This window comes from Brachyhypopomus gauderio, chromosome 3, assembly GCF_052324685.1.
Source record: "Brachyhypopomus gauderio isolate BG-103 chromosome 3, BGAUD_0.2, whole genome shotgun sequence".
Taxonomy (NCBI): Eukaryota; Metazoa; Chordata; class Actinopteri; order Gymnotiformes; family Hypopomidae; genus Brachyhypopomus; species Brachyhypopomus gauderio.
In genome coordinates, this window is record NC_135213.1 from 27,895,844 (window position 1) to 27,922,103 (window position 26,260).

The 26,260-nt window shown below is 47.8% G+C and overlaps 1 protein-coding gene across 3 annotated transcripts; it reads left to right on the forward strand.

The window, feature by feature from the left end:
• Nucleotides 1-52: 52 nt before the first annotated feature.
• Nucleotides 53-25,989, forward strand: LOC143510956 (alanine aminotransferase 2-like). 3 transcript variants are annotated; one of them, XM_077000874.1, is made up of 19 exons: nt 53-347; nt 1,435-1,505; nt 3,426-3,571; nt 4,111-4,214; nt 4,911-5,035; nt 5,143-5,268; nt 5,447-5,522; nt 5,627-5,756; nt 6,203-6,356; nt 17,959-18,048; nt 18,149-18,257; nt 18,417-18,550; nt 18,754-18,997; nt 19,430-19,509; nt 21,307-21,443; nt 21,765-21,939; nt 22,868-23,023; nt 23,286-23,398; nt 24,967-25,989. In XM_077000874.1, exons 1-19 carry the CDS (start codon nt 86-88, stop codon nt 25,055-25,057), a joined length of 2,523 nt encoding a protein of 840 aa, XP_076856989.1. In that variant the 5' UTR covers nt 53-85; the 3' UTR covers nt 25,058-25,989. The 3 variants fall into 3 exon arrangements, with proteins under 3 accessions (XP_076856989.1, XP_076856987.1, XP_076856988.1); XM_077000872.1 differs by lacking the exons at nt 53-347; nt 1,435-1,505; nt 3,426-3,571; ... (4 more) ...; nt 5,627-5,756; nt 6,203-6,356 and adding exons at nt 14,266-14,462; nt 14,771-14,950; XM_077000873.1 differs by lacking the exons at nt 53-347; nt 1,435-1,505; nt 3,426-3,571; ... (4 more) ...; nt 5,627-5,756; nt 6,203-6,356 and adding an exon at nt 15,011-17,361.
• Nucleotides 25,990-26,260: the final 271 nt, after the last annotated feature.

The window sequence follows — 26,260 nt, forward strand, 5'->3', positions numbered from 1 at the left end:
GAGGGCGGGGCAGGAGCGAAGGGAGGGGCAGGACAGGCTGTGTGGAGGGCAGGGCGGAGGCCAGGGGGCTGGGGCTCTAGAGGGCATGGCGGAGCACGTGGAGCTGCTGGCGGAGATGTCGAGCGTGGGGCGCCTGTCTGCCACCGAGCGCCTCAAACATGCACAGAAACGGCGGGCACAGCAACTGCGAGGCTGGGCGGCTGTGGAGAAGGACAACGCTCGCACGTCCAGACGCACGCAGAAGGGCGACAGGGAGAACCGCAGCAGGAAGGACAGCGGCAAGCAGGTGACGTTCCCCAGCAACATCACCCTGCTGGAGGCAGCTGCCAGGAACGACCTGGAGGAGGGTAGGAGCACCACAGGGAGTGAACACACACGATAGGGCACTAGACTGGAGTGAACACACACGATAGGACACTAGACTGGAGTGAACACACACGATAGGACACTAGACTGGAGTGAACACACACGATAGGGCACTAGACTGGAGTGAACACACACGATAGGGCACTAGACTGGAGTGAACACACACGATAGGACACTAGACTGGAGTGAACACACACGATAGGGCACTAGACTGGAGTGAACACACACGATAGGGCACTAGACTGGAGTGAACACACACGATAGGGCACTAGACTGAAGTGAACACACACGATAGGGCACTAGACTGGAGTGAACACACACGATAGGGCACTAGACTGGAGTGAACACACGATAGGGCACTAGACTGGAGTGAACACACACGATAGGGCACTAGACTGGAGTGAACACACACGATAGGGCACTAGACTGGAGTGAACACACACGATAGGGCACTAGACTGAAGTGAACACACACGATAGGGCACTAGACTGGAGTGAACACACGATAGGGCACTAGACTGGAGTGAACATACACGATAGGGCACTAGACTGGAGTGAACATACACGATAGGGCACTAGACTGGAGTGAACATGCACGATAGGGCACTAGACTGGAGTGAACATACACGATAGGGCACTAGACTGGAGTGAACATGCACGATAGGGCACCAGACTGGAGTAAACATGCACGATAGGGCACCAGACTGGAGTAAACACAGACGATAGGGCACTAGATTGACGTGAACACAAGACGATAGGGCACTAGTGGTGTATGTGTAAAATTGTTACCCTGTCTGATCTGTGTGTGTGCGTATTACCCTAGCTGATTGGGGTGTGTGTGTTACCCTATCGGTGTGTGTGTGTGGGTGTGGGTGTTACCCTAGCTGATCGGGGGTTTGTGGGTGTGTGTGTGTGTGTGTGTGTGTGTGTGTGTGTGTGTGTGTGTGTGTGTGTGTGTGTGTGTGTGTGTGTGTGTGTGTGTCCCTAGCTGATTGGGGTAGGTGTGTGTGTGTGTGTTACCCTAGCTGATTGTGGTGTGTGTGTGTGTGTGTGTGTGTGTGTGTTGCAGTGAGGGAGCTATTGAACAGTGGAGTTAGTGCGGACCTGTTTAATGAAGACGGACTCACGGCGTTGCACCAGGTATTTGCTTTCATGTTCTGAGGTGGCTGTGCAGATGTGGTCATTCCTTTGCTGTGAGTGTTACTAATAATATAATAATACATTCCATTGCATTCATATAGCACATTTCTCGTATTCAAGGTCGCTGTACAAATGATCACAGAAAAGAAATGATACGGGGAAAAACCACTTCATCGTTAAAACACAGCAATCCCATAATTAACACAGTACTCCCTTCATTAAAACATTCCAGCCTGAAAAGTGGTAGATGGTGCTAGCAGGGAGAGGATAGTTATTGGGGGTGGGGAAGTAATGAGGTTACACTTAAGATGTGGGGGTGAAGGTGAGCGTGGCTGCAGGAGTGTGGGAGGGTGTGGGTGGGGTGGTGTGGGTGGAGGTATGGTGGGGGTGGAGAGGTGGTGTGGAGCTATGGTGCAGGTGTGTGGGTGGGGGTGTGGGGGTGGAGGTATGGTGCAGGTGTGTGGGTGGGGGTGGAGAGGTGGAGGTATGGTGCAGGTGTTTGGGTGGGGGTGGAGAGGTGGAGGTATGGTGCAGGTGTGTGGGTGGGGGTGGAGAGGTGGAGGTATGGTGCAGGTGTGTGGGTGGGGGTGGAGAGGTGGAGGTATGGTTCAGGTGTGTGGGTGGGGGTGGAGCTATGGTGCAGGTGTGTGGGTGGGGGTGTGGAGGTGGAGCTATGGTGCAGGTGTGGGGGTGGGGGTGTGGGGGTGGAGGTATGGTGCAGGTGTGTGGGTGGGGGTGGAGAGGTGGAGGTATGGTGCAGGTGTTTGGGTGGGGGTGGAGAGGTGGAGCTATGGTGCAGGTGTGTGGGTGGGGGTGTGGGGGTGGAGGTATGGTGCAGGTGTGTGGGTGGGGGTGGAGAGGTGGAGGTATGGTGCAGGTGTTTGGGTGGGGGTGGAGAGGTGGAGGTATGGTGCAGGTGTTTGGGTGGGGGTGGAGAGGTGGAGGTATGGTGCAGGTGTGTGGGTGGGGGTGGAGAGGTGGAGGTATGGTGCAGGTGTGTGGGTGGGGGTGGAGAGGTGGAGGTATGGTGCAGGTGTTTGGGTGGGGGTGGAGAGGTGGAGGTATGGTGCAGGTGTTTGGGTGGGGGTGGAGAGGTGGAGCTATGGAGCAGGTGTGTGGGTGGGGATGTGGGGGTGGAGCTATGGTGCAGGTGTGTGGGTGGGGGTGTGGGGGTGGAGCTATGGTGCAGGTGTTTGGGTGGGGGTGTGGGGGTGGAGCTATGGTGCAGGTGTGTGGGTGGGGGTGGAGAGGTGGAGGTATGGTGCAGGTGTGTGGGTGGGGGTGGAGAGGTGGAGGTATGGTGCAGGTGTTTGGGTGGGGGTGGAGAGGTGGAGCTATGGTGCAGGTGTGTGGGTGGGGGTGTGGGGGTGGAGGTATGGTGCAGGTGTGTGGGTGGGGGTGTGTGGGTGGAGCTATGGTGCAGGTGTGTGGGTGGGGGTGTGTGGGTGGAGCTATGGTGCAGGTGTGTGGGTGGGTGTGTGGAGGTGGAGCTATGGTGCAGGTGTGTGGGTGGGGGTGTGTGGGTGGAGCTATGGTGCAGGTGTGTGGGTGGGGGTGTGGGGGTGGAGCTATGGTGCAGGTGTGTGGGTGGGGGTGTGGAGGTGGAGCTATGGTGCAGGTGTGTGGGTGGGGGTGTGTGGGTGGAGGTATGGTGCAGGTGTGTGGGTGGGGGTGGAGAGGTGGAGGTATGGTGCAGGTGTTTGGGTGGGGGTGGAGAGGTGGAGCTATGGTGCAGGTGTGTGGGTGGGGGTGGAGCTATGGTGCAGGTGTGTGGGTGGGGGTGTGGGGGTGGAGCTATGGTGCAGGTGTGTGGGTGGGGGTGTGGAGGTGGAGGTATGGTGCAGGTGTGTGGGTGGGGGTGTGGGGGTGGAGCTATGGTGCAGGTGTGAGCTCGTGTGGTGCTGGTCCTTCCCCCTGCAGTGCTGCATCGATGACTTTGTGGACGTGGTGCGCTGCCTCCTGGAGGCCGGGGCGAGTGTGAACGCCTGCGACAGTGAGCTGTGGACGCCCCTGCACGCGGCCGCCACCTGCGGACACACGGGCCTGGTGCAGCTGCTAGTGCAGGCGTGAGTAGCTCCGTCCACCAGAGTGACCTGCAGCACGTCAGCATGGAACCAGTGTTGTAAGACCAGTGAAACTGTAGAAATTGAAGAAATTGTGGTGGAGGTGTGGAGAGGCTGTGGTGTGTGGAGAGGCTGTGGTGTGTGGAGAGGCTGTGGTGTGTGGACAGGCTGTGGTGTGTGGACAGGCTGTGGTGTGTGGACATGTGGTGTGTGGACAGGCTGTGGTGTGTGGACATGTGATGTGTGGACATGTGGTGTGTGGACAGGCTGTGGTGTGTGGACATGTGGTGTGTGGACATGTGGTGTGTGGACATGTGGTGTGTGGAGGGACTGGATTTCCCAGCTATTGTTGACCTGTTTATTGTAGATTTATTAAAGAATGTCTGTCTATTGTAGCCACATATTTGTATTAGGATGATCTGGTCTAACAGAGAATGAGTGAGAAAGTAATTGTGTGTGTGTGTGTGTGTGTGTGTGTGTGTGTGTGTGTGTGTGTGTGTGTGTGTGTGTGTGTGTGTGTGTGTGTGTGTACATACACGCAGGGGTGCGGACCTGTTGGCGGTTAATGCAGATGGTAACATGCCCTATGACCTGTGTGAGGATGAAGCCACACTGGAACTGCTTGAAGTGGTCATGGCTGAGCAGGGTGAGGATGCTTAAGGGTTTTATATATAACCCTTAATTTATATATGTATATATATATATATATATAAAACCCTTAATTTATATATGTATATATATATATAACCCTTAATTTATATATGTATATATATATATATATATATATATATATATATATATATATATATATATATATATATATATATATATATATATATATAACCCTTAATTTATATGTATATATATATATATAACCCTTAATTTATATATGTATATATATATATATATAACCCTTAATTTATATATGTATATATATAACCCTTAATTTATATATGTATATATATATAACCCTTAATTTATATATGTATATATATATATATATATATATATATATATATATATATATATATATATATATATATATATATATATATATATATATATATATATATATATATTAAACTTCTAATAAATCTAAATAATTCAACTTCATTTTAAAAGTAATTGAGAATAATTGTTTTTATATTGAAAAAACTTTACAAAAATATTTAACAAATTCTTTTCATGAGTTGAAATTTTAAAGGTTAGGGTTTGGCTTAGGGTTATCTTATCTGTTAGTTTAAATACATCATAATTTAATGATTGTAAAGACCTTAAGTCTGAATGTTTGAACCAGTTGTGTAGAATGGCCCACTGAGTGTGGAGTGGTGTGTGTTGGCAGGCATAACCCAGCAGCGCATAAACGAGTGTCGAGGAGCCAGAGAGAAACAGATGCTGGCAGATGTGAAGCAGCTGATTGAGGCGGGAACAGACCTCAACACCCCAGACGAACATGGTGCTACTCTGGTGAGAGTGAGAGAGAGACAGAGACAAAGAGCCCATCAGATCAGCTGTAGATGTTATGGTTCTTCTCTGTGATGTTACATTTCTCTCCCCCAACACGGTGGGCACAGATGCACATCGCGGCAGCCAATGGCTACCTGTCTGTGGCGGAGGTCCTGCTGGAGAACAGTGTGTCTGTGGAGGCGAAAGACAACGATGGCTGGACACCACTACACGCTGCCTCCTGCTGGGCACAGGTCAGTACTGCAGAGAATCCCTCCCTCCCTTGAACCACCAGCTTCACCAAGACCCTCTCTGATGTAAAAAAAGATAGTACAGTACTGGTAACCAGTACATAACCACAAGTTGGTACTGGTTATTATACTGGTGCTGGTTCCCTGCCTAGCTCTAACAGTAGTTTTCCTACTTTGACAGATCCATATGGTGGAGCTGCTGGTAGCCCATGGGGCAGATTTAAATGCCAAATCTGTTCTGGAAGAGACTCCTCTGGGTAAGAGGCCTTTACATGTGTCAGTTGACGAAGAGGTGATTACCCAGTGTTGTGTGTGTATGTGTATATGAGGAGGTGACCACAGAGAGTGTGTGTGTGTGTAGACGTGTGTGTGGATGAGGAGGTGAGGGCCAAGATGATGGAGCTGAAACACAAACATGACGCCATCATGAAGAATCAGGAGCGACACAGAGGCACTCTGCAGAGACGAGCGTCCAGCGCCAGCAGCAGAGGGTGAGGGGGGGTGTGTGTGTGTGTGTGTGTGTGTGTGTGTGTGTGTGTCTGCAGAGACGAGCGTCCAGCGCCAGCAGCAGAGGGTGAGGGGGGGTGTGTGTGTGTGTGTGTGTGTGTGTGTGTGTGTGTGTGTGTCTGCAGAGACGAGCGTCCAGCGCCAGCAGCAGAGGGTGAGGGGGTGTGTGTGTGTGTGTGTGTGTGTGTGTGTGTGTGTGTGTGTGTGTGTGTGTGTGTCTGCAGAGACGAGCGTCCAGCGCCAGCAGCAGAGGGTGAGGGGGGGTGTGCGCGTGTGCGCGTGTGTGTGTGCGTGTGTGTGTGTTGGGGGGATTCAAATTTTAAAACCCTCAGTTTTGTATGCATCAAGTGGATACACATGACTTAAGATGACTCAGCCTTTTGTGTGGTTCATGTCCCGTACTCTGTCCCGTTCTCTGTCCCGTGAGCAGGAAGGTGGTGCGGCGCACCAGCGTGAACGAACGCAGCAGTCTGTACAGGCGGGAACACCACAAGGAGGCAATAGTGTGGCAGGACCGGGACCGGCAGACGGAGGCAGCAGACGAGGACGAGGACAGACAGACGGACGCGGAGCTGAGGCGGCAGGTTGTGAGTGGTCTGTCCTCCCACGGGGCTGTGAGGAAGGGGAGGTGGTGGCGTCCTCTAACTGAGCTGCTGACTGTGTGTCCTCTGGCCAGCAGGTGGCAGGAACGAGCAGAGCACCTCCTGCACTGTGGCCAGAGCATGGAGAGGAAGCTGGGAGTCGAGAGTCGTGTCTGGGGAATGGCGGAACCTTCATCGCCCCTTCCTCCTCCTCCTCCACGTATGTGGCAGGAGAGTTGCGAGGGGGTGGGCGTATGGACCGCAGTGCCTCCTACCAGCTGGTGCCAGGGGCGGGGCCTGCTGAGTGGGGCGGTGACAGCATGAGCAGAGAGAAATCGCACCACACGCTGGCCGACCTCAAGCGCCAGAGAGCTGCAGCCAAGCTCCAGAAAGGCCCCGCCCACACTGCCGCACTGCCCGCCCCCATGACCCTGAGGGAGGAGCCAGAGTCACCTGAGCAGAGCCCTGAAGGCAGTGGGCGGGCCACACAGGAGGTGCGCGTGCCCAGCACCGTGTATTTCACTCCCACCAGTGGAGATCCTCCCCTGCTGAAGCTCAGAGCACCAGAAGAAGAGCCAACCAACACCAAAGAACCGTGTTGTGGTCTGATGTAGCAGTGAGAGGATAACACACTCATACACAGACACATGTATATACACACACACACACACACACATACTTACACATACATATATATATATACACACACAGACTTATACACAACGCACTCACACATTCCTTCTGGTGAGCCTGAACACTAAAGATATTTGTGTGTCACCATACAGACACACAGGTGCAGTCTCACCAGCAGCACAAACAGGAGATGGTGAAGTTCACTGTTATTCACATTTGAATGGTTGAATCCACCAACTCCTTAATTCTGAGCACTGGAAACATTCACACAGTCCTCACGTCATATATCCCGTACGTCTGTCATTAGGTAGCATGTCGTTAGTGGATAATCTGTAGCGAATATGCTGGAGTACGTGTGAGGCTGTAATGATGCCCTCTTCCCCTTTACCTCCCTTCCTATTTTCTTTGTGGGTATTAGTTCAGATAATTTTGGGGAATGATTATTATGTACATGAACGCATTTCTGTGAGAGGAGGGAGAGATGAAGACTCCAGCACTTTATACTGGGGGCGAGGGGACTCTTAGACCACATTCCACAAACTCCCACTCTCTTGATGCTAAGGTTAGCATCAAACTCACACCTCTAAGCCTCAAGCATTCACTTCAGGAACTGCAGTTCTTTAACCCTCAAACTCTCATTCTGTGAGTGACATGTAGCTCCATCTCCCCTGAACACCCCTGAGATCGCGAGACTAACGGAGCCTGAGTCAACCACCTGTTCAGGCTTCACTGCTACAATATACTGGGAGATCACATGTTCAGGGATCACTGCTATTTATACTGGGATATGATATACTGTATGTTCTGTATGTTGATGCGCTTCATTCATATCAGCTGGTGATGGACCAATTTTGAGTACATGTCTCATTTAACAGCACACTTGGTGAAGCTCTGATTCTAACCCCAGTCTGAAAGCTGGGCTGCTGACCGTGGACCAGGAAAACTGGAATTACAGGAACAGCATATCCACACCTTTATACACCCTTATATAGTGCAATTAGCCAACTGTCACTTTTCTTGACAATAAAAACACGGTTGATGATTCTTCAATAAATGTGCATAATGAGACGAGGGAGGGAGGAAGGGAGAGAATGAGAGAGAGAGAGAGAGAGAATGAGAGAGAGAGAGAGAGAGAGAGAGTGTCTGGAGTTGCTCTCTAGCACTGTGTGAAATAGTCATGCTGAAATACACTAGCCAATGGTGTGTGTAGACCAGTTGGCATCAGGGGTTGTAGACCAGTTGGGGTCAGGGTTGTTTGTAGACCAGTAGGGGTCAGGGGTTGTAGACCAGTTGGGGTCAGGGTGGTTAAATATTCCTGTTATTTGGCTTGAATGTCTAGTTTAGGACCTCATCAACAACTTCAGCAGACTTTGTGTTAAATGGATTCTTACATGAACACTGAACATGTTTTTGAACATACAGAACAAGTATTTGGGGCTCCCTGCAAAGTGGACATAAAGGAAGGTCTTTAGGCTTGAACTATAATTATGAAGATTTTATGTGTTTAATTACAATTTTATTTATTTGTGGCACTGAGACAGTGAGCCTACCGATCCACGATTTTAAATATATTTTTTAAATGCTCTAATTATAAAATGTGTCTCCCATGATGCCACACTGAAACCTGGCAAGTCAGTGTACACTTCTCTGGTCTGACTTTCACTCATTTTAGACTGAAACAGTTTTTTGCTGAAACACACCAGAAATGCCTATATTTTCATATTTCCATATTTTCATATGAGGTTTGTGCAATTCTAATGCTGTTGTCTTGAATTGTTAAGGATTTTAAATGAGATTTATATGAAACACTATTTTGGTAGCATTTGGACAAAATGTTTTAACAGATGGAAATAGGCTCGTTTAATTAGCTTTACATTTCAGTTTGAAGATGTTGTACTGTGTGTCTTTTCCTCTGTTTTGTTATTTTATATTTGCATTTCATAAGTACAAAGATGACTTTTACAACAACTGCATGAGTGCCCCTGACAGGCATGCTGGCTTACCCTGTCATGGCTCTGGTTGGATGTAAAAATGAGTCAAACATGCCTGGATTTTATTAATTAGATTAGTGTGGTCTCTTTATGATCTTTGGTCTTACATTGCTGTAGAAATGACAACTGTTCGATGGTTTTGACTTTTATTCCTGTTGTAATTATGACCTAGATAATCTCTGAATGAATAAAGGAAGTTAAAAAAGTTAAAGGGCAGAATTTGTAGATTGTGTTTTGTACAGCAGCATTTATTTAATTTCATTCAGTTAATTGTGTTGCTTATTTTGCTCAGATTTGTGATGTGTAGATGAGACTGAAATGTCTAGGGTGGGTGGAAGATTGCCCAGAATGCTAGTGTGGGCTATGAAGCCACCGTGTGTCATTTATCTGATACTCATATTTGCCTGATATTCATTAGCATTTCTAACTAGTACTGAAAGAGTGTCCAGCACCCACATGACAGGATATTTTTGTACTCAACATCCAGGCTTTCTGCATTGTAGTATTAGGGATTATTAAGGATTATTAGAAATAATTAAAAATCACACTATCCTCTCACTCCATCACGCCCCTCTCACTCCATCACACCCCCCTCTTCTTTAGCTATGTGCCACTGCTATAAGTTTCCTGTGTACTAAACTGTCAGCTTCAGCTAATTATGCTTCAACAGTTATGAGGCTCTTGAAGCTGCAGCCCAGCTGATCTCAACGCAGAGAATCAGGAACTGTGGTCACCGTCTCTTACTGACCCCTGCTGGTGAGGATTGGCATGGCAACAGGTGGTTCAGTTACGCAGTCACACAGAGTAGAATTCGTGTGCTGACAATTCTTAACACTCAAAAGGGTCATAGCATGACAGTACTGTATAAAGGTGTACAAATACAAAATATTACAAATTCCAATTTTGTCCATTACATAGGGGTAACATTCAGGGGTCTGAAGTATGCACTGTGAGGAAAACACCTCAAATATTCAGTCTGATGAGCACAAACTCTCGGCTGTGAGTTCATGTTGCCAGAACGTTCTGTTTTGTATTTGACATTTGACACTGATGACGTGTGATCCACAGTCGTCCACGCTGGGGCACCGCCTCTGCATTTGGAGCTACATCACATGAGCGAAAGTCAAATGCTCTTGGACTTGGTCATAACTTTCCTGGCTCTCTAAGACAGGAGGAGCTGGGCCTGTGCAGGTTCTGCTCAAGGTCATGAAGAAGAAGGGTCCTCAGATGACAGTGAAGGGCCTGTGCACTTGGCAACTAGTGTGTGTGTTTGTGTGTGCCCGGCATGTGTGGGCTGCTGGGACACCAGCCCAGCATGGGGGGGGTGGGGGGGGGTGTGTGTGTGCAGGTATAAATAGCCATCACAGCATGCGTGATCTGTTTTTAAGACTCTTTGGTATGTTTAGACTTGTTATACACACAGATCAGCCAGTTCTCAATGCTATTATGGTGCTTATGCTTGTAACTGAGATGCTGAGATTGTAGCAGATATGATGCAGTGCAATCATTTCCATGAAATATGTCTTGCGTCCCACAACAGCTCTGTTATATAAAAGTATTCACAGAATCCCCTGTACATACAGTAACACATGTGATCTCCCTGTACATGCAGTGGCACATGGGATCTCTTGCTAACCAGAATGTTAGAATGCTCCCTCACTACTACACCTTAAACAAACACTCCCCCATCACCCTCACTGCTACACCTCAAACAAACACTCCCCCATCACCCTCACTGCTACACCTCAAACAAACACTCCCCCATCACCCTCACTGCTACACCTCAAACAACCACTCCCCCATCACCCTCACTGCTACACCTCAAACAAACACTCCCCCATCACCCTCACTGCTACACCTTAAACAACCACTCCCCCATCACTCCCACTTTTAAACAAACACTCCCCAACTCACTCACTACTACACCTTAAACAAACACTCCCCCATCACCCTCACTGCTACACCTTAAACAAACACTCCCCCATCACCCTCACTACTACACCTTAAACAAACACTCCCCCATCACCCTCACTGCTACACCTCAAACAAACACTCCCCCATCACCCTCACTGCTACACCTCAAACAAACACTCCCCCATCACCCTCACTGCTACACCTCAAACAACCACTCCCCCATCACCCTCACTGCTACACCTTAAACAACCACTCCCCCATCACTCCCACTTTTAAACAAACACTCCCCAACTCACTCACTACTACACCTTAAACAAACACTCCCCCATCACCCTCACTACTACACCTTAAACAAACACTCCCCCATCACCCTCACTGCTACACCTCAAACAAACACTCCCCCATCACCCTCACTGCTACACCTCAAACAAACACTCCCCCATCACCCTCACTGCTACACCTCAAACAACCACTCCCCCATCACCCTCACTGCTACACCTTAAACAACCACTCCCCCATCACTCCCACTTTTAAACAAACACTCCCCAACTCACTCACTACTACACCTTAAACAAACACTCCCCCATCACCCTCACTGCTACACCTTAAACAAACACTCCCCCATCACCCTCACTACTACACCTTAAACAAACACTCCCCCATCACCCTCACTGCTACACCTCAAACAAACACTCCCCCATCATCCTCACTGCTACACCTCAAACAAACACTCCCCCATCACCCTCACTGCTACACCTTAAACAAACACTCCCCCATCACCCTCACTGCTACACCTTAAACAAACACTCCCCCATCACCCTCACTGCTACACCTTAAACAACCACTCCCCCATCACCCTCACTGCTACACCTTAAACAATCACTCCCACTACTACACTTTAAACAAACACTCCCCCATCACCCTCACTACTACACCTTAAACAACCACTCCCCCATCACCCTCACTACTACACCTCAAACAAACACTCCCCCATCACCCTCACTGCTACACCTTAAACAAACACTCCCCCATCACCCTCACTACTACACCTTAAACAAACACTCCCCCATCACCCTCACTGCTACACATCAAACAAACACTCCCCCATCACCCTCACTGCTACACCTTAAACAAACACTCCCCCATCACCCTCACTGCTACACCTTAAACAAACACTCCCCCATCACCCTCACTGCTACACCTTAAACAACCACTCCCCCATCACCCTCACTGCTACACCTTAAACAATCACTCCCACTACTACACTTTAAACAAACACTCCCCCATCACCCTCACTACTACACCTTAAACAACCACTCCCCCATCACCCTCACTACTACACCTTAAACAACCACTCCCCCATCACTCCCACTACTACACTTTAAACAAACACTCCCCCATCACCCTCACTACTACACCTTAAACAAACACACCCAACCTCCTTCACTACTACACCACTCGCATGTAGCACAGTGCACCTCTGCACAACTGTACAGTGTCCAGAACTTTCACTCTTCTGGGGGCATGTCTTTATTCAGTTTCATATGTAGAAATAGAAAGTGTGTTTTGGTAACACCAGTCTGTAAGTAACACTGTTCAACTCATCATCTCCTCTCAGTAGTGCTTAGAAGGCAGATTTATCAGGACATTATTATTATTATTATTATTATTATTATTATTATTAATAATAATAATAATAACAATAATATGTGATTTCTGAGCTTTAATGCCATTATACCAATTAACCAGTGTTACCAGTGGAGACTGAACACACTTGTGCGTGTTAGCAATGACTAGAAAATGTGATAAGTTGTGTCCTTTTACCTGGTTTATCTGTGAAAAAGCTACTAGAGAATGAGTATAAATATGATCGATTTAACAGTAAAATATCATCCAGAATGCTATTTAATGCTAATGAAAAATCCATAGAGGGCACTTAGACATGTGTGTCTGTCCATGTGTGTTTGTCCATGTGTGTGGGGTCACATGTGTCTGGCTAAAGTATGCATGCTAAAAATAACACCTTTAAGTTTTCTGTAAACCCAGGACCCCTGACCAGTGGTAGAGCTAGACTTTTTTTCAAGGGGTGGCCAAAGGGTGAGCAAGGCTTTATCAGAGGGGTCCATATACAAATGATGAATGAAAGGAAACACATATTTTCTCTTAAAATTACCATTTCCAGTGGGGTGGCACTAGGGGTGGCACGGGCTCTGTTGGGGGTGGCAATTGCCACCCCCCCCCCCCCTTTGGCTCCGCCACTGCCCCTGACCTAATTTGCCAAGATATCAGTTTGTTGTTAACTTTACTGGTGTCAATCAAAACACATTGTCAAAGCTAAGAAGCATAAAGTGGAATTAATATATGTTAGATCACTAACTGTGGATTAAAGTGACTGTTATATAACTAACTATGGATTAATGTGTCTGTGTTAGATTACTAACAGTGTGAATTAATGTTTCTGTTAGATTACTAACTGTGGATTAGTGTCTACATTACTAACAATGTAGATTAACGTGTCTACATTTATTAATATTAGCATAATATTAGTATTAGTATTAGTAGGAGTAATTCACAATTACTAACAATGTGAATTGCGTGTCTATGTTAGATTACTAACAGTATGGATTAATGTGTCTACATTAGATTACTAACAATGTGGATTAATATATCTATGTTAGATCACTAACAGTGTGGATTAATGTGTCTGCGTTAGATTAAAGTGTAGATTAATGTGTCTACATTCGATTACTAACAATGTGAGTTAATGTATCTATGTTAGATTATTAACAGTGTGGATTAATATGTCTGTTAGATTATGGTCTTTGGTCCTCAGGCTGTTGGTGATTTTCCTTAGTAAATAGGGGGATTTGTTGTTCTGAAGGTATGTGTGTACAATTTATTGAAGAATATATACTGATTAATTTAATAATTTTTATGCACAGATTGATGAGGCAAATTCCCAACCACGCACGTCTCTCCTTGGCCTCTTAGACGACACACTACATAAAGAGTGTTCATGATGAAACGCTTCCAAAACAGAGCCTGAATTAGCATCAGTGCATGGAATGGTGTATATTAGTCCAGGACATGCAGGACTACAGAAGGCCTTTGTCCTTTAGCCAAAGAACGCACTCTGAATGTAAGCCGGCTGGGTGCTCCAGAAGGAAGGGGAGTCATGACATAACTAAAATACTTTTCATTAATAGTAGTATTGACAGTAAGAGATCGGTAGACTTGTATGCTGAGCAACCGCCTCTATTTTGAACCGCCTACATTTGTATCAGTTTTGTTTACTTTGGCAGGTATTGATTTCAGAAAGTGTGCAGACAGCGGCTCTCCACCGGTGTTAGAGGTGCGGGTGAGCGGACTGGCTGCACTGCGGTGTGTGGTGCGCCCTGCGCAGGCGGGAGGGGGGGGGGGGCTGCTTCTCCAAACCCCCCACGCCGCGGTCAGCTGTTGAGAAGACGTGTGTACGTAGACGCGCTTCGCCAAGTTACTTGGTAACTTTGACACGTTACCGTTTTAACTGGATGTCGTCGGTCACTACACTTTACTCGGCACAGGATTTGAGGTACGTAGAGTTATCCAGCTAACTCGGGTAAACTTCGTTAAGATTTGACCATATTGTTTTATACTTGATTAATGTTTATGGTTAAGTGTATTAGTGTAGTTAAACACACCCGGCCAACGTTGATTTTAAACAGTAGTTATCCATGCTGACAGCTTAGTTAACCTCGTTAGCAACTTAGCTAGTAGTATATTTAGTTATAATTTGATTAATTTGTATTTATCTTCCTTGGCAGGCAAATTTTAAACGTCCCGCGTGTTTCTACCATCCAGTAACATAACTAGCATGACGCGGTTTTCTGTTCTCTGCAGGTTTTACGTCTTGACTTCTCACAACTTCTAAAAGTGAAGAAAATGAGCGAGAACGGGCTTGTGCACCGCGGAAAGGTGCTGACGGTGGACACCATGAACCCCAGCGTGAAGCGCGTGGAGTACGCCGTGCGCGGGCCCATCGTGCAGAGAGCCGTGCAGTTGGAGAGGGAGCTGCGCGAGGTACAGCTGCACCACACCGACCCAGACCTGCGGGCGAGCCCTTTACGCAGGCACTGACCTCCCGCCACGACGATGATTACCTGCGTGTGGAAAGACAGAGAATATTTTATTTTATTTATTTATTTACGCTTCATATAACGTGCTTTATTGACACGTTAAGTCTTCTGAAAGCTTTGCTTGTTCAGGTGTTTCACCGAATTCTGTGACTAGAGACCATGCTTGGATATTTTCTGCATGTGTGTTGTCGAGAAAGAAAATGCAATGTTATCACATATTCTGAACATATTCTAACACCTTGTAACACTAGGTACTGACTCATTTGTTGTAGTTTAGAAGGACCTGTTCTAAAAGATTAGGCTTAAATGACATGTCCCTCATGCCTGCAGACAAAAACAAACATTTTTGAAGTTTGAATTTAATATCATGTAACGTTGAAAGAGTAAAAATAAGAACGCTTATTCTAAACCTTTTTGGCTAAAACGTTAATTTAAGTTTTGTTAGTACGATTGATCAACATTGCCTCTTTTCCCATAGAAAACAATGATGTCCAGTGATTACGAGCTTGGACATGGAGTAATCTGAACTTTAATATTTGAGTAGTTGTTGTTGTAGTTGTAAATGCTCTTCTTCGTGTCTTTCCTCGACACACACAGGCAGAACGTGTGCTACAGCAGTTTACAGTCACAGAATTCAGTGGTCACAGATTCCGGTGTAACACCTGCAAGGCGACTTGCGCACATCTCCCATGAGGATAACGGTTCTTAAAGGAGACTGATCAGTATACAGACCTTGCTCTGCTCTTTTTCGTATTCATGCCGATGAAATATCAGCTAAGCTGCATCAGGCATCTGCACATTAGCAGTAGTAAAATTTGTTTTAGCTGAAAGTTATTGTGAACTTATGAAGTCGTATTGGTCAGTTCACTGCTGACTACGTGTAAAGCAGTTGAACAAAATGACTGGAACGGGGAAGATTGTGGACACGAGTTAGTTTACGTGTTTGGGGACATACGTTTTGAATAAAAGCGTGGTATAGATGAATATGCATTTGTGAAATTGTGAGGGTCTCTCTTTCTCTCTCTCTCTCTCTCTCTCTCTCTCTCTCTCTCTCTCTCTCTCTCTCTCTCTCTCTCTCTCTCTCTCTCTCTCTCTCTCTCTCTCTCTCTCTCTCTCTCTCTCTCTCTCACAAACATGCAACCAAAGACCCCACTAGTAGCCTGGCATTCTGCTGGTCAGGGGTAACTCTGAACGGGGAGCGGATCGACGTCAATGAAGTGTCATGGAGGAGTTCCACATGAGTGCAGTGGGGTGGGGCTACTTCCCTACAGCCATTCACTCTTGGGGGGGGTCATTCACTCTGTTCCCACACTGACTGCCAGCACACAAGCAGGATCTAGGCACAGCTCCATGTGAGCAAGCATAGGAGTGCTAATGAGAGGAAGGTGTGTGTACAAGCGCATGTGTTTGTGAGCGGGTGTGTGTGTGTGTGTGTGTGTGTGTGTGTGTGTGTGTGTGTGTTTGCGTGTGTGAGGCCCAGTACTCCAGTGTGGATCTTTCTCTACATTTTAATCCCAAAGAGATTGTGTTTACTGCAAGAACAAGAATATGATGGACAAAGAAAAGTGTAATCTGTAAAATTTATTAGGTAATCTGTACACTCTATGGTCTCTGTGGTTTCCACGTCCATTACATTAATGTACACAGTGAACATTAGCAGGAATGTTATTCTATAGTGTGAGAGCTATGCCCCATGTGGTAGATCCGCCCATTGTGCTAGTTCTGCCCCCCGAAGGTAGATTTGGTCACTAACCCTAGGTTCAAATAAAGAGCCTGCACCTTTAGGCCAAAGCGCATGTTTCATGTCATAGCGCACCAGGTTGTACGTAACTGAATGTAACTTGTTTATGTATTTCATGATGCAGCCAGGTATTACACAACTGGGCAAGCAAGTTCAGTTCAAATTTAACAGCAGTGGTGTGAAGATTAAAGAGGTAGAACTACACATTACCATGACCTCAGCACTTTCCAGAATGTTCTCTACACTTGCTGTTAATGTTTGAGGGTTAAATTAGATCTTGAAGAACACCGGCCAGTTCCACACAAGATGAACATGTTGCATAATCTCTAAGAAATGATCAAGTTAAGCTGATTAAAGTTAAAGGCAATGTGAGTAGATAACAAGCAATGAAAGAGTAATTAATTAATGAAACACACACACTACACACACACAATCTCAATTTCTTCCCCATTACGTTCTGTGTACTGATAATTTGGTGAATATTGGTCTTTTATAGTGAATCACTATAATTCATCTAATATACTGAACTTTTACAATAGGTGATACATTTTTGCATCTAGTTTGTTGACCACTATAAACAGAGTGCACATCAGTTCTTCACCAACGTTATGAAGGTGAGAAAGCTTTTGTCTCTGTTCTCTGATCTCTTCACCAAGCTAATACACGAGTGAACCTCCCTGAATCAGTGTGTCACAACAAATATAAACCCCAGTGAGAAAAGCTGCTAGAGTATTAAACAGAAAATGATTTCAAACCAGACCGTACTTCTGTGAGATGGTGTTCATTAATTCCTGGGTGTATACCACTAACATGCATGACTGTGTGCACCCATATACAACACTACAATCATGAAAGCAGGAATAACATTAATGTGTGTGGTGATGTCAGTAGTGCAATGACTGCTGTGTGTGGTGATGTCAGTGCAATGTGTGCTGTGTGGTGATGTCAGTATTATAAAGAGTGTGTGTGTAGATGTCAGTAGTGTAATGAATGAGTGCTGTGTGTGGTGATGTCAGTAGTGTAATGACTGCTGTGTGTGGTGATGTCAGTGCACTGGGTGCTGTGTGTAGATATCAGTAGTGAAATGAGTGTGTGTGTGTGTGTGTGTAGATGTCAGTAAGTGTAATGACCGCTTTGTGTGGTGATGCCAGTGTAATGTGTGCCATGTGTAGATATCAGTAGTGTAATGAGTTTGTGCTGTGTGTGCATAGGGAGTGATAAAGCCCTTCACCGAAGTGATCAAGGCCAACATCGGAGACTGCCAAGCCATGGGGCAGCAGCCAATCACATTCTTCAGACAGGTGAGGTGGGAGGTGTTCACACTCCTCATTGTGGAATTATGAGCAAAGTCACTTCCATGTGTGTAACATGTACCTGTGTCTCTGTACCTCTCCATCTCAGGTGCTGGCTCTTTGCTCTTACCCTGAACTCCTGGAAGACAACAGGTTTCCAGAGGACACAAAGACCAGAGCACGACGCATCCTTCAAGCATGTGCAGGAGGAAGCCTGGGTAAGACCTTGCCCCTATGCTGAAACCTCAGAATACACTCCACTCCTGTGAGTGCTGAGGGAGCCTCATTAAATCCCTGCCCCCTCGTAGTGCCCCTAACCCTTACCCTAACCCCTAACTCTTACCCTAACTCTAACTCCCCTTGTTACTCCTACTCAGGAGCGTACAGCACCAGTCAAGGCATCGAGCTCGTCAGGCAGGATGTGGCGCGCTACATTGAGAAGAGAGACGGTGGCATCCCCTGCAGCCCTGACAACATCTACCTGACTGCAGGGGCCAGCGATGGCATCACGGTGAGGCCGAGCAGCACTGCAGTGCAGAGGACGCGCTTGTCCTCTGCCATCACTGGCATTTTGGACCATTACCCAGATATCCACTCTCCAAAGACTATTCAGCTCTCTCTTCATTTACATTCTTCTCGTCTCTCAACTCTTGTCTGATCTCTCTGTAAATCTGTGTGTCTTGCCCTGTCTCTCTCCCTCTCTGATATTTGTAGACCATGCTGAAGCTGCTGGTTTCTGGTGAAGGTTCTTCTCGTACAGGGGTGATGATCTCCATTCCTCAGTACCCCCTCTACTCCGCCGCTCTGGCAGAGTTAGCAGCCGTACAGATCAGCTACTACCTGGATGAGGAGAACTGCTGGAGCTTGGACGTCTGTGAACTGCGGCGCGCCCTGGAGGCCGCCAGACAGCACTGCAAGCCGCGGGTCCTTTGCATCATCAACCCAGGCAACCCCACAGGTAAAACGGTCAGTGAGCAGGTGTATATTGAACACTCAGCAGGTGTGGTTTGATTTTTCAGTGTTACGAGAGTTTGTATCGAAATTCACAAGTGGTGATTACCATCACATTGTCTTTTTAAGCAACATATGACAGGAATTATCTCCTCAGATTTTAGAGTAATTTAAAACATGGTTCATGGAGAACCAGAGGTGTTTTGCATGTGTTTGTTTCAAGTCCTTTGTAGTCCTGCACTGTGTGATTTCTGCCTGTGTGACATGTGCTTACATTTGTCATCAACCTGCACAGAATCTGCTAATGAAAATAAGTCAGTTTTAACACAATTAATTTGCTATCTATCTATCATAGGACTGCAAGAGATAATAACGGTCATAAAACTGGTGAAAACTTCTTTCCTGATGTAATCTCACTCTTTTTGCCTTGTTCTGGTAGGTCAGGTGCAGAGCAGACAGTGCATTGAGGATGTGATAAAGTTTTCAGCTGAAGAAAACCTGTTTCTAATGGCTGATGAAGTGAGTTCTCCATGCAGCTTAAATGCACCACCCACTTAAAGAGCGCACCACCACTCATGACCATCCTGCACCATCACGCACCACCACTCATGACCATCACACACCACCACTCATGACCATGACGCACCACCACTCATGACCGTCACGCGCCACCACTCGTCACAGTCACGCGCCACCACTCGTCACAGTCACGCGCCACCACTCGTCACAGTCACGCGCCACCACTCGTCACAGTCACGCGCCACCACTCGTCACTGTGACGCGCCACCACTCGTCACAGTCACGCGCCACCACTCGTCACAGTCACGCGCCACCACTCGTCACAGTCACGCGCCACCACTCGTCACAGTCACGCGCCACCACTCGTGACCGTCACGCGCCACCACTCGTGACCGTCACGCGCCACCACTCGTGACCGTCACGCGCCACCACTCGTGACCGTCACGCGCCACCACTCGTGACCGTCACGCGCCACCACTCGTGACCGTCACGCGCCACCACTCGTGACCGTCACGCGCCACCACTCGTGACCGTCACGCGCCACCACTCGTGACCGTCACGCGCCACCACTCGTGACCGTCACGCGCCACCACTCGTCACAGTCACGCGCCACCACTCGTCACAGTCACGCGCCACCACTCGTCACCGTCACGCGCCACCACTCGTCACCGTCACGCGCCACCACTCGTCACAGTCACGCGCCACCACTCGTCACAGTCACGCGCCACCACTCGTCACAGTCACGCGCCACCACTCGTCACAGTCACGCGCCACCACTCGTCACAGTCACGCGCCACCACTCGTGACCGTCACGCGCCACCACTCGTGACCGTCACGCGCCACCACTCGTGACCGTCACGCGCCACCACTCGTGACCGTCACGCGCCACCACTCGTCACAGTCACGCGCCACCACTCGTCACAGTCACGCGCCACCACTCGTCACAGTCACGCGCCACCACTCGTCACAGTCACGCGCCACCACTCGTCACAGTCACGCGCCACCACTCGTCACAGTCACGCGCCACCACTCGTCACAGTCACGCGCCACCACTCGTCACAGTCACGCGCCACCACTCGTCACAGTCACGCGCCACCACTCGTGACCGTCACGCGCCACCACTCGTGACCGTCACGCGCCACCACTCGTGACCGTCACGCGCCACCACTCGTGACCGTCACGCGCCACCACTCGTGACCGTCACGCGCCACCACTCGTCACAGTCACGCGCCACCACTCGTCACAGTCACGCGCCACCACTCGTGACCGTCACGCGCCACCACTCGTGACCGTCACGCGCCACCACTCGTGACCGTCACGCGCCACCACTCGTGACCGTCACGCGCCACCACTCGTGACCGTCACGCGCCACCACTCGTGACCGTCACGCGCCACCACTCGTCACAGTCACGCGCCACCACTCGTCACAGTCACGCGCCACCACTCGTCACAGTCACGCGCCACCACTCGTCACAGTCACGCGCCACCACTCGTCACAGTCACGCGCCACCACTCGTCACCGTCACGCGCCACCACTCGTCACCGTCACGCGCCACCACTCGTCACCGTCACGCGCCACCACTCGTCACAGTCACGCGCCACCACTCGTCACAGTCACGCGCCACCACTCGTCACAGTCACGCGCCACCACTCGTCACAGTCACGCGCCACCACTAGTCACCGTCACGCGCCACCACACATCATCACTTGTCACGAGCGATGATAATCTCATAATGTCATACGGTAATCTCAGACATGCTCAACAGCTGCTAACATTGTCCACTCTGGAATGTGCAGGTGTACCAGGATAATGTGTATGCACATGGCTGCAGATTCCACTCCTTTAAGAAGGTGCTGTTTGAGATGGGGCCCAGGTACTCGGAGCGGGTAGAGCTGGCCTCCTTCCACTCCACCTCCAAGTGCTACATGGGAGAGTAGGTGTCCAGGAGCGAACCCAGGAGACACAATGTCCCTAGAACACTCCCTAACAGACAAGACTTTGACCATATTAACCCGCACACTACTTTAATTTCTTTATTTAATATCCACCATATCTACCACACTGCACTTCCACACCTGTGTATTTACACATAGTGGTCATTTGTTTTCAGAACCTAACCACACAACTTTACCAGTGAAGAATGTGTCCACTTGTCTACAATAAGCAGTCAGTTATTGTCTAACTGTACTGCACAGCCAGTGTCAGCAGAGCCTACACTGGACCCCCTCTGTAATGCACCCTGCTTCTTTCCCAGATGCGGTTTCCGTGCAGGCTACATGGAGGTGGTGAATTTGGACCCAGAGGTCAAGGTGCAGCTCACCAAGCTGGTGTCTGTGCGCCTGTGCCCCCCTGTGCCTGGACAAGCTCTCCTTGACCTGGTGGTCAATCCGCCCCTACCAGAGGAACCCTCCTACAAAACTTTCATGGAGGTCAATCAGCACTATAGTTGTAAAGATGACACAGTCTTCTCTACTTGGTCTGTCAGAGTGGGTGTGATGGAACTCCCTGTCCCCATGTAATGCAGTAAAAGGTGTTGTGGTTCAGATGGGATAAAAACTGAATTTCGTGAGTCTCTTCTCAGAAGCAGAGGAGTGGGACACTTGCATCAGTGTGTTTCATTTGTACTGAAGGTGGAGTATTTAACAAACACCACAAACTTTTATATGTCCAGCACTGAAAACTGAAGCAGTCAAGTTTTTTGAGAATAAAGAGAATGAGTTGTGCAGTCACTACACTGGATTATGAAAAGAATTAAGTATTTATATAGCACCTTTCAAGGAGCTCAAGGACACTTTACAGTTAACACACAGCTTTTACATCCAGTCAGCATGCCCGCTACAAGCGGCGCACTCTCAGTCACAGACTGTAGCCCTCTATGGGACTGCATCAGGTGCAGGGAGGTGGGAGAGGATAACACCCCAGACAGAGCACCATCCACCACTGGGCATGCAGATGCACAATCCTACACACACTCACACAAGAGCCACTTATTAGGGTAGAAATCACTGGGTATGCAAACACACAATAATTCACAATTTCCAGGACAATTTCATAGTTTAGCCAGTTACCCTAAGCTCCATGTTTTTGGACATGTCTTTGGGACAAAATTGGAAATCCATGGAGCCATGGAGAACATGGAACTCCACCCCTACAGGGTTGTAACCCCAGAAAGGGATTTATATAGCGCTTTTCAAGATGCCCAAGGTTGCTTTACAACTTTTGAAAGTTTACTTATGCTGCTACTGCACTGCAGTTTACAGGGATTTCCAGAACATTCTCACATACTCAGCCGTGTTTGTTACCGTGTAACGGTGCCGTGTTTGTTGACTTGTAACCGTGCTGTGTTGTCCTGTGCAGGAGCGCACTGCTACATTGGCGGTGTTGGCAGAGAAAGCGCGACTCACGCAGGAGACCCTGAATCAGGTGCCAGGCCTCACATGCAACCCAGTACAGGGAGCCATGTACACCTTCCCACGCATACAGCTCCCTCCTAAAGCTATTGCATTAGCCAAGGTAAGCCACGCCCACCTTTTCCAGCTTGGCCACACCCATATATCCTAATCCTCGCTGACCACACTCATCCCAATAGCCACTTATGTTCATGAGTTGTTCCTACAATATATACCTTTCAGGAAATTGGATAACTTTCATGCAAATTGGTACTATTTGGTTCCCTACTGTGTGTGTGTGTGTGTGTGTGTGTGTGTGTGTGTGTGTGTGTGTGTGTGTGTGTGTGTGTGTGTGTGTGTGTGTGTGTGTGTGTGTGTGTGTGTAGGAGAAGGGACAGGCCCCTGATATGTTCTACTGCATGAAACTGCTTGAGGAGAAAGGCATCTGTCTTGTTCCAGGCAGTGGCTTTGGTCAGAGAGACGGTACCTACCACTTCAGGTCAGTATGGGGGGTTTGGGATTGGAGCTCAGCAGCAGATGGGAGAAAGAGTATCAGTAAATGTGTTTCTGTTCATCACAGCACATGCTACCATGACCTGCATCACTACAACAAATTGTCTTTTATTTAACTTTATTATTTTAGTGATGCAGACTTTCTGTAAGTCATTGTCAAACACTTTTGGCTAAAGACTAAATGCATTTATGTGCCAGCAATTATATGCCAGTTATTGGGTTGAGTAGTTTGTAATGAATGAATGTTCAATTTATATAGCGCCTTTCAGGATACGCTTTACAATTGTTAACACAGGTACAAGTCTCAGACAACCAATCACACAAACACTGGCGAGAAGCAGCAGCCAATTGCGCACAGCGTACTCTCTACCAGGATCCACAGCCCCCTGGGGGACTGAATGGGGTACAGGAAGGGGAGACAGGACAGACCATAGTGGCAGAGCACCATCCACCACTAGGCATACAAGCACACACACATTCATACACACACAATCATACACTGCTTTTTTTATAGTACAGAGAGAGAGACAGACACAGACTCTGGGAGAATTAGTCAGGGACTGCCAGTTTACCTAACCTCCATGTTTTTGGACTGTGGGAAGAAACCGGAAACCCCAGAGGAAACCCACGCAAACACGGAAACTCCACTCAGATAGGGACTTGAACCCAAGACCCCAGTGCTGAGAGGCAAACGTGCTAACCACCAAGCCACCGTGTTGTACTACTTCAGATTTTAAACTACATATTTGAGAGGTTTCTTGATGAGAGGTTTTGTAATGAGAGGTTTTGTAATGTACAAGGTCTAGGCAGGATGTGGGTACGAGTAGTCATATAAACACGTAGCGTTTATTAGCAAAAGTGGCTAAGCAAGTGAGACTTTAGCAAAACAGAGAACAACCAACAGATGCAACACTAAACGGAGTCACAAAGACGAGCACGGAACAAGACTAACACAGAATATTTACGTAACGCACCGTGTGTAGCACATTGGACTAACAAGCCGGATGAACATGTATACAAACTGCCACACCCACAGGAAGTACATATATAAATGCGGACTACATATACATGCCCGAAGGGAGGGGTCCGGGGCTGTATCGTGATAGGTTTATTAATCCTGTACAACATCATTATACTGCATCAAAGTTTTTTTTATGTTAATGTAAATAATTATAGCAGCACTGGTGTTATTTTTTACAAAATGCTTTGAAACTACATTATTCGAAACTAACAGAGTAAATCTGAAGCCAACACACTAATGGCACTAGAAAGCATATCGCATAGTGCACATGCAGTCCTGCACTAGTAATGAGGTGTAGCGCCCTCTGTTAGTGTGCCTCTCCACCATGGTGGTTAGGGGGCAGTAGGGGTGAGGAAGACTGGAGGGGGTATGTGAAGGGGGCAATAGAGGAGAGGTGTTGCTTTAATCTGAACCTGTAATGTGTTGCTGTAGTTTGGGGCTGTTGTAGCGTCGTTGCTGATGCACGCTCCTGTAAGTGTTGCCGTGGCGTGTTGCTCTCTGTGGCCCTCATACTGTAATTCCTTTTCTTTCAGAATGACCATCTTGCCACCTACGGACAAACTGAAGATAGTTCTGGCTAAGATAAAGGAGTTTCACCAGAGTTTCACAGAGCAATATTCGTAGTCCATGACTACGCCCCCCCCCCCCCGCCCCAGAAGCTGCCAGTGAGTAGGACTGTGGCCCCGCCCCTACAGAAGCGTCTAGGGAGTCATCACCCCCCCCCCGATGAAGGGGGACTTCAGGAAACTCTGCCCTTCACCATTGCTGACATTAATAGACTAACAAGTTGATGATTTTAAATTATTTTTTTTTCGTTTGTTTGTTTTTACCTTTGATATTTTAATGTGACTTAGACTTAATTAAAAGTAATTTTTAAAGATGTTTGTTTGTTTTGTTCTTTTATGGGATGTTGAAATGTTCCTCATGAATTAAATTTTCCCCAAATGTTTTACTTGCGAAAGCAGCAGAACAAAATGCTGAGGACAACACAACGCTTTGAATCCTCACCCCCTACACCAGGAGTGGCCAACCCGTCCATCAGAGACCAAGAGCCACTTTTTTTTCTGTGTTACAGCAAAGAGCCACATCATACACATGGGCACGCTTGAATATCAACCATCCCTCCCTCCCTCTCTCTCTCACACACACACACACACACACAGACCTGTGCTCAGATTTATTGTAAATGTCACACACAAACAGTGTGGGGTTTACTCATGGTCTGGTGGTTAGGGAACCGGTCTTGTGACCACAGGGTCCTGGGTTCGATTCCCAGGCCTGAGGCCATGACTGAGTTGCCCTTGAGCAAGGCACCTAACCCCAACTGCTCCCCGGGTGCTGGGCTAGGGCTGCCTACTCTGTTAAAAACGTCCTCTGTTCTTCATATTTTTGTTTTGCATATTTGTGTGCAAGATGTGATGTGCTTCAGGACTTTGGCACGGTTGGAGGAGGTGGGCCACGGCACGGCGAGGTTGCTCATGCATGCACGCACTCACACTACGAGCTCTGTTATGTATGCAACTGTTGTTTTCTAAGTAAAAAGTGGATAAAGTCTGTTATCAACACTCGTTACAACGCCACTGACCTGCACTCACCTTTAGAAGAAGAGAACAGACAGCGGCAGTAGTTTTGAAGCCTCCCTCAGTTGTCTGTGGTGCTTTTGCTGCACCTTGAATGTGGTTTATTCCAAAACGTGTGACGGAAAACCGCGTCTCACCAACAAGACTCCAAGCAAAATCACAATAGCACAGATTCTTCATGCCGCTAGTCTCACGTTTTCCACTACGCCAGTTTTAAAAGTGTTAGCGGCTCGCTAGGCTTGTAAAC

What these genes read in the sequence shown, in the direction of transcription:
- LOC143510956 (XM_077000874.1), top strand. Translation starts at nt 86, where the DNA reads ATGGCGGAGCACGTGGAGCTGCTGGCGGAGATGTCGAGCGTGGGGCGC. An exon ending in ACGAACATGGTGCTACTCTG is followed by an intron (nt 5,036 to 5,142) that starts GTGAGAGTGAGA and finishes CGGTGGGCACAG; the next exon opens with ATGCACATCGCGGCAGCCAA. An exon ending in CCTACAAAACTTTCATGGAG is followed by an intron (nt 21,940 to 22,867) that starts GTCAATCAGCAC and finishes TGTCCTGTGCAG; the next exon opens with GAGCGCACTGCTACATTGGC.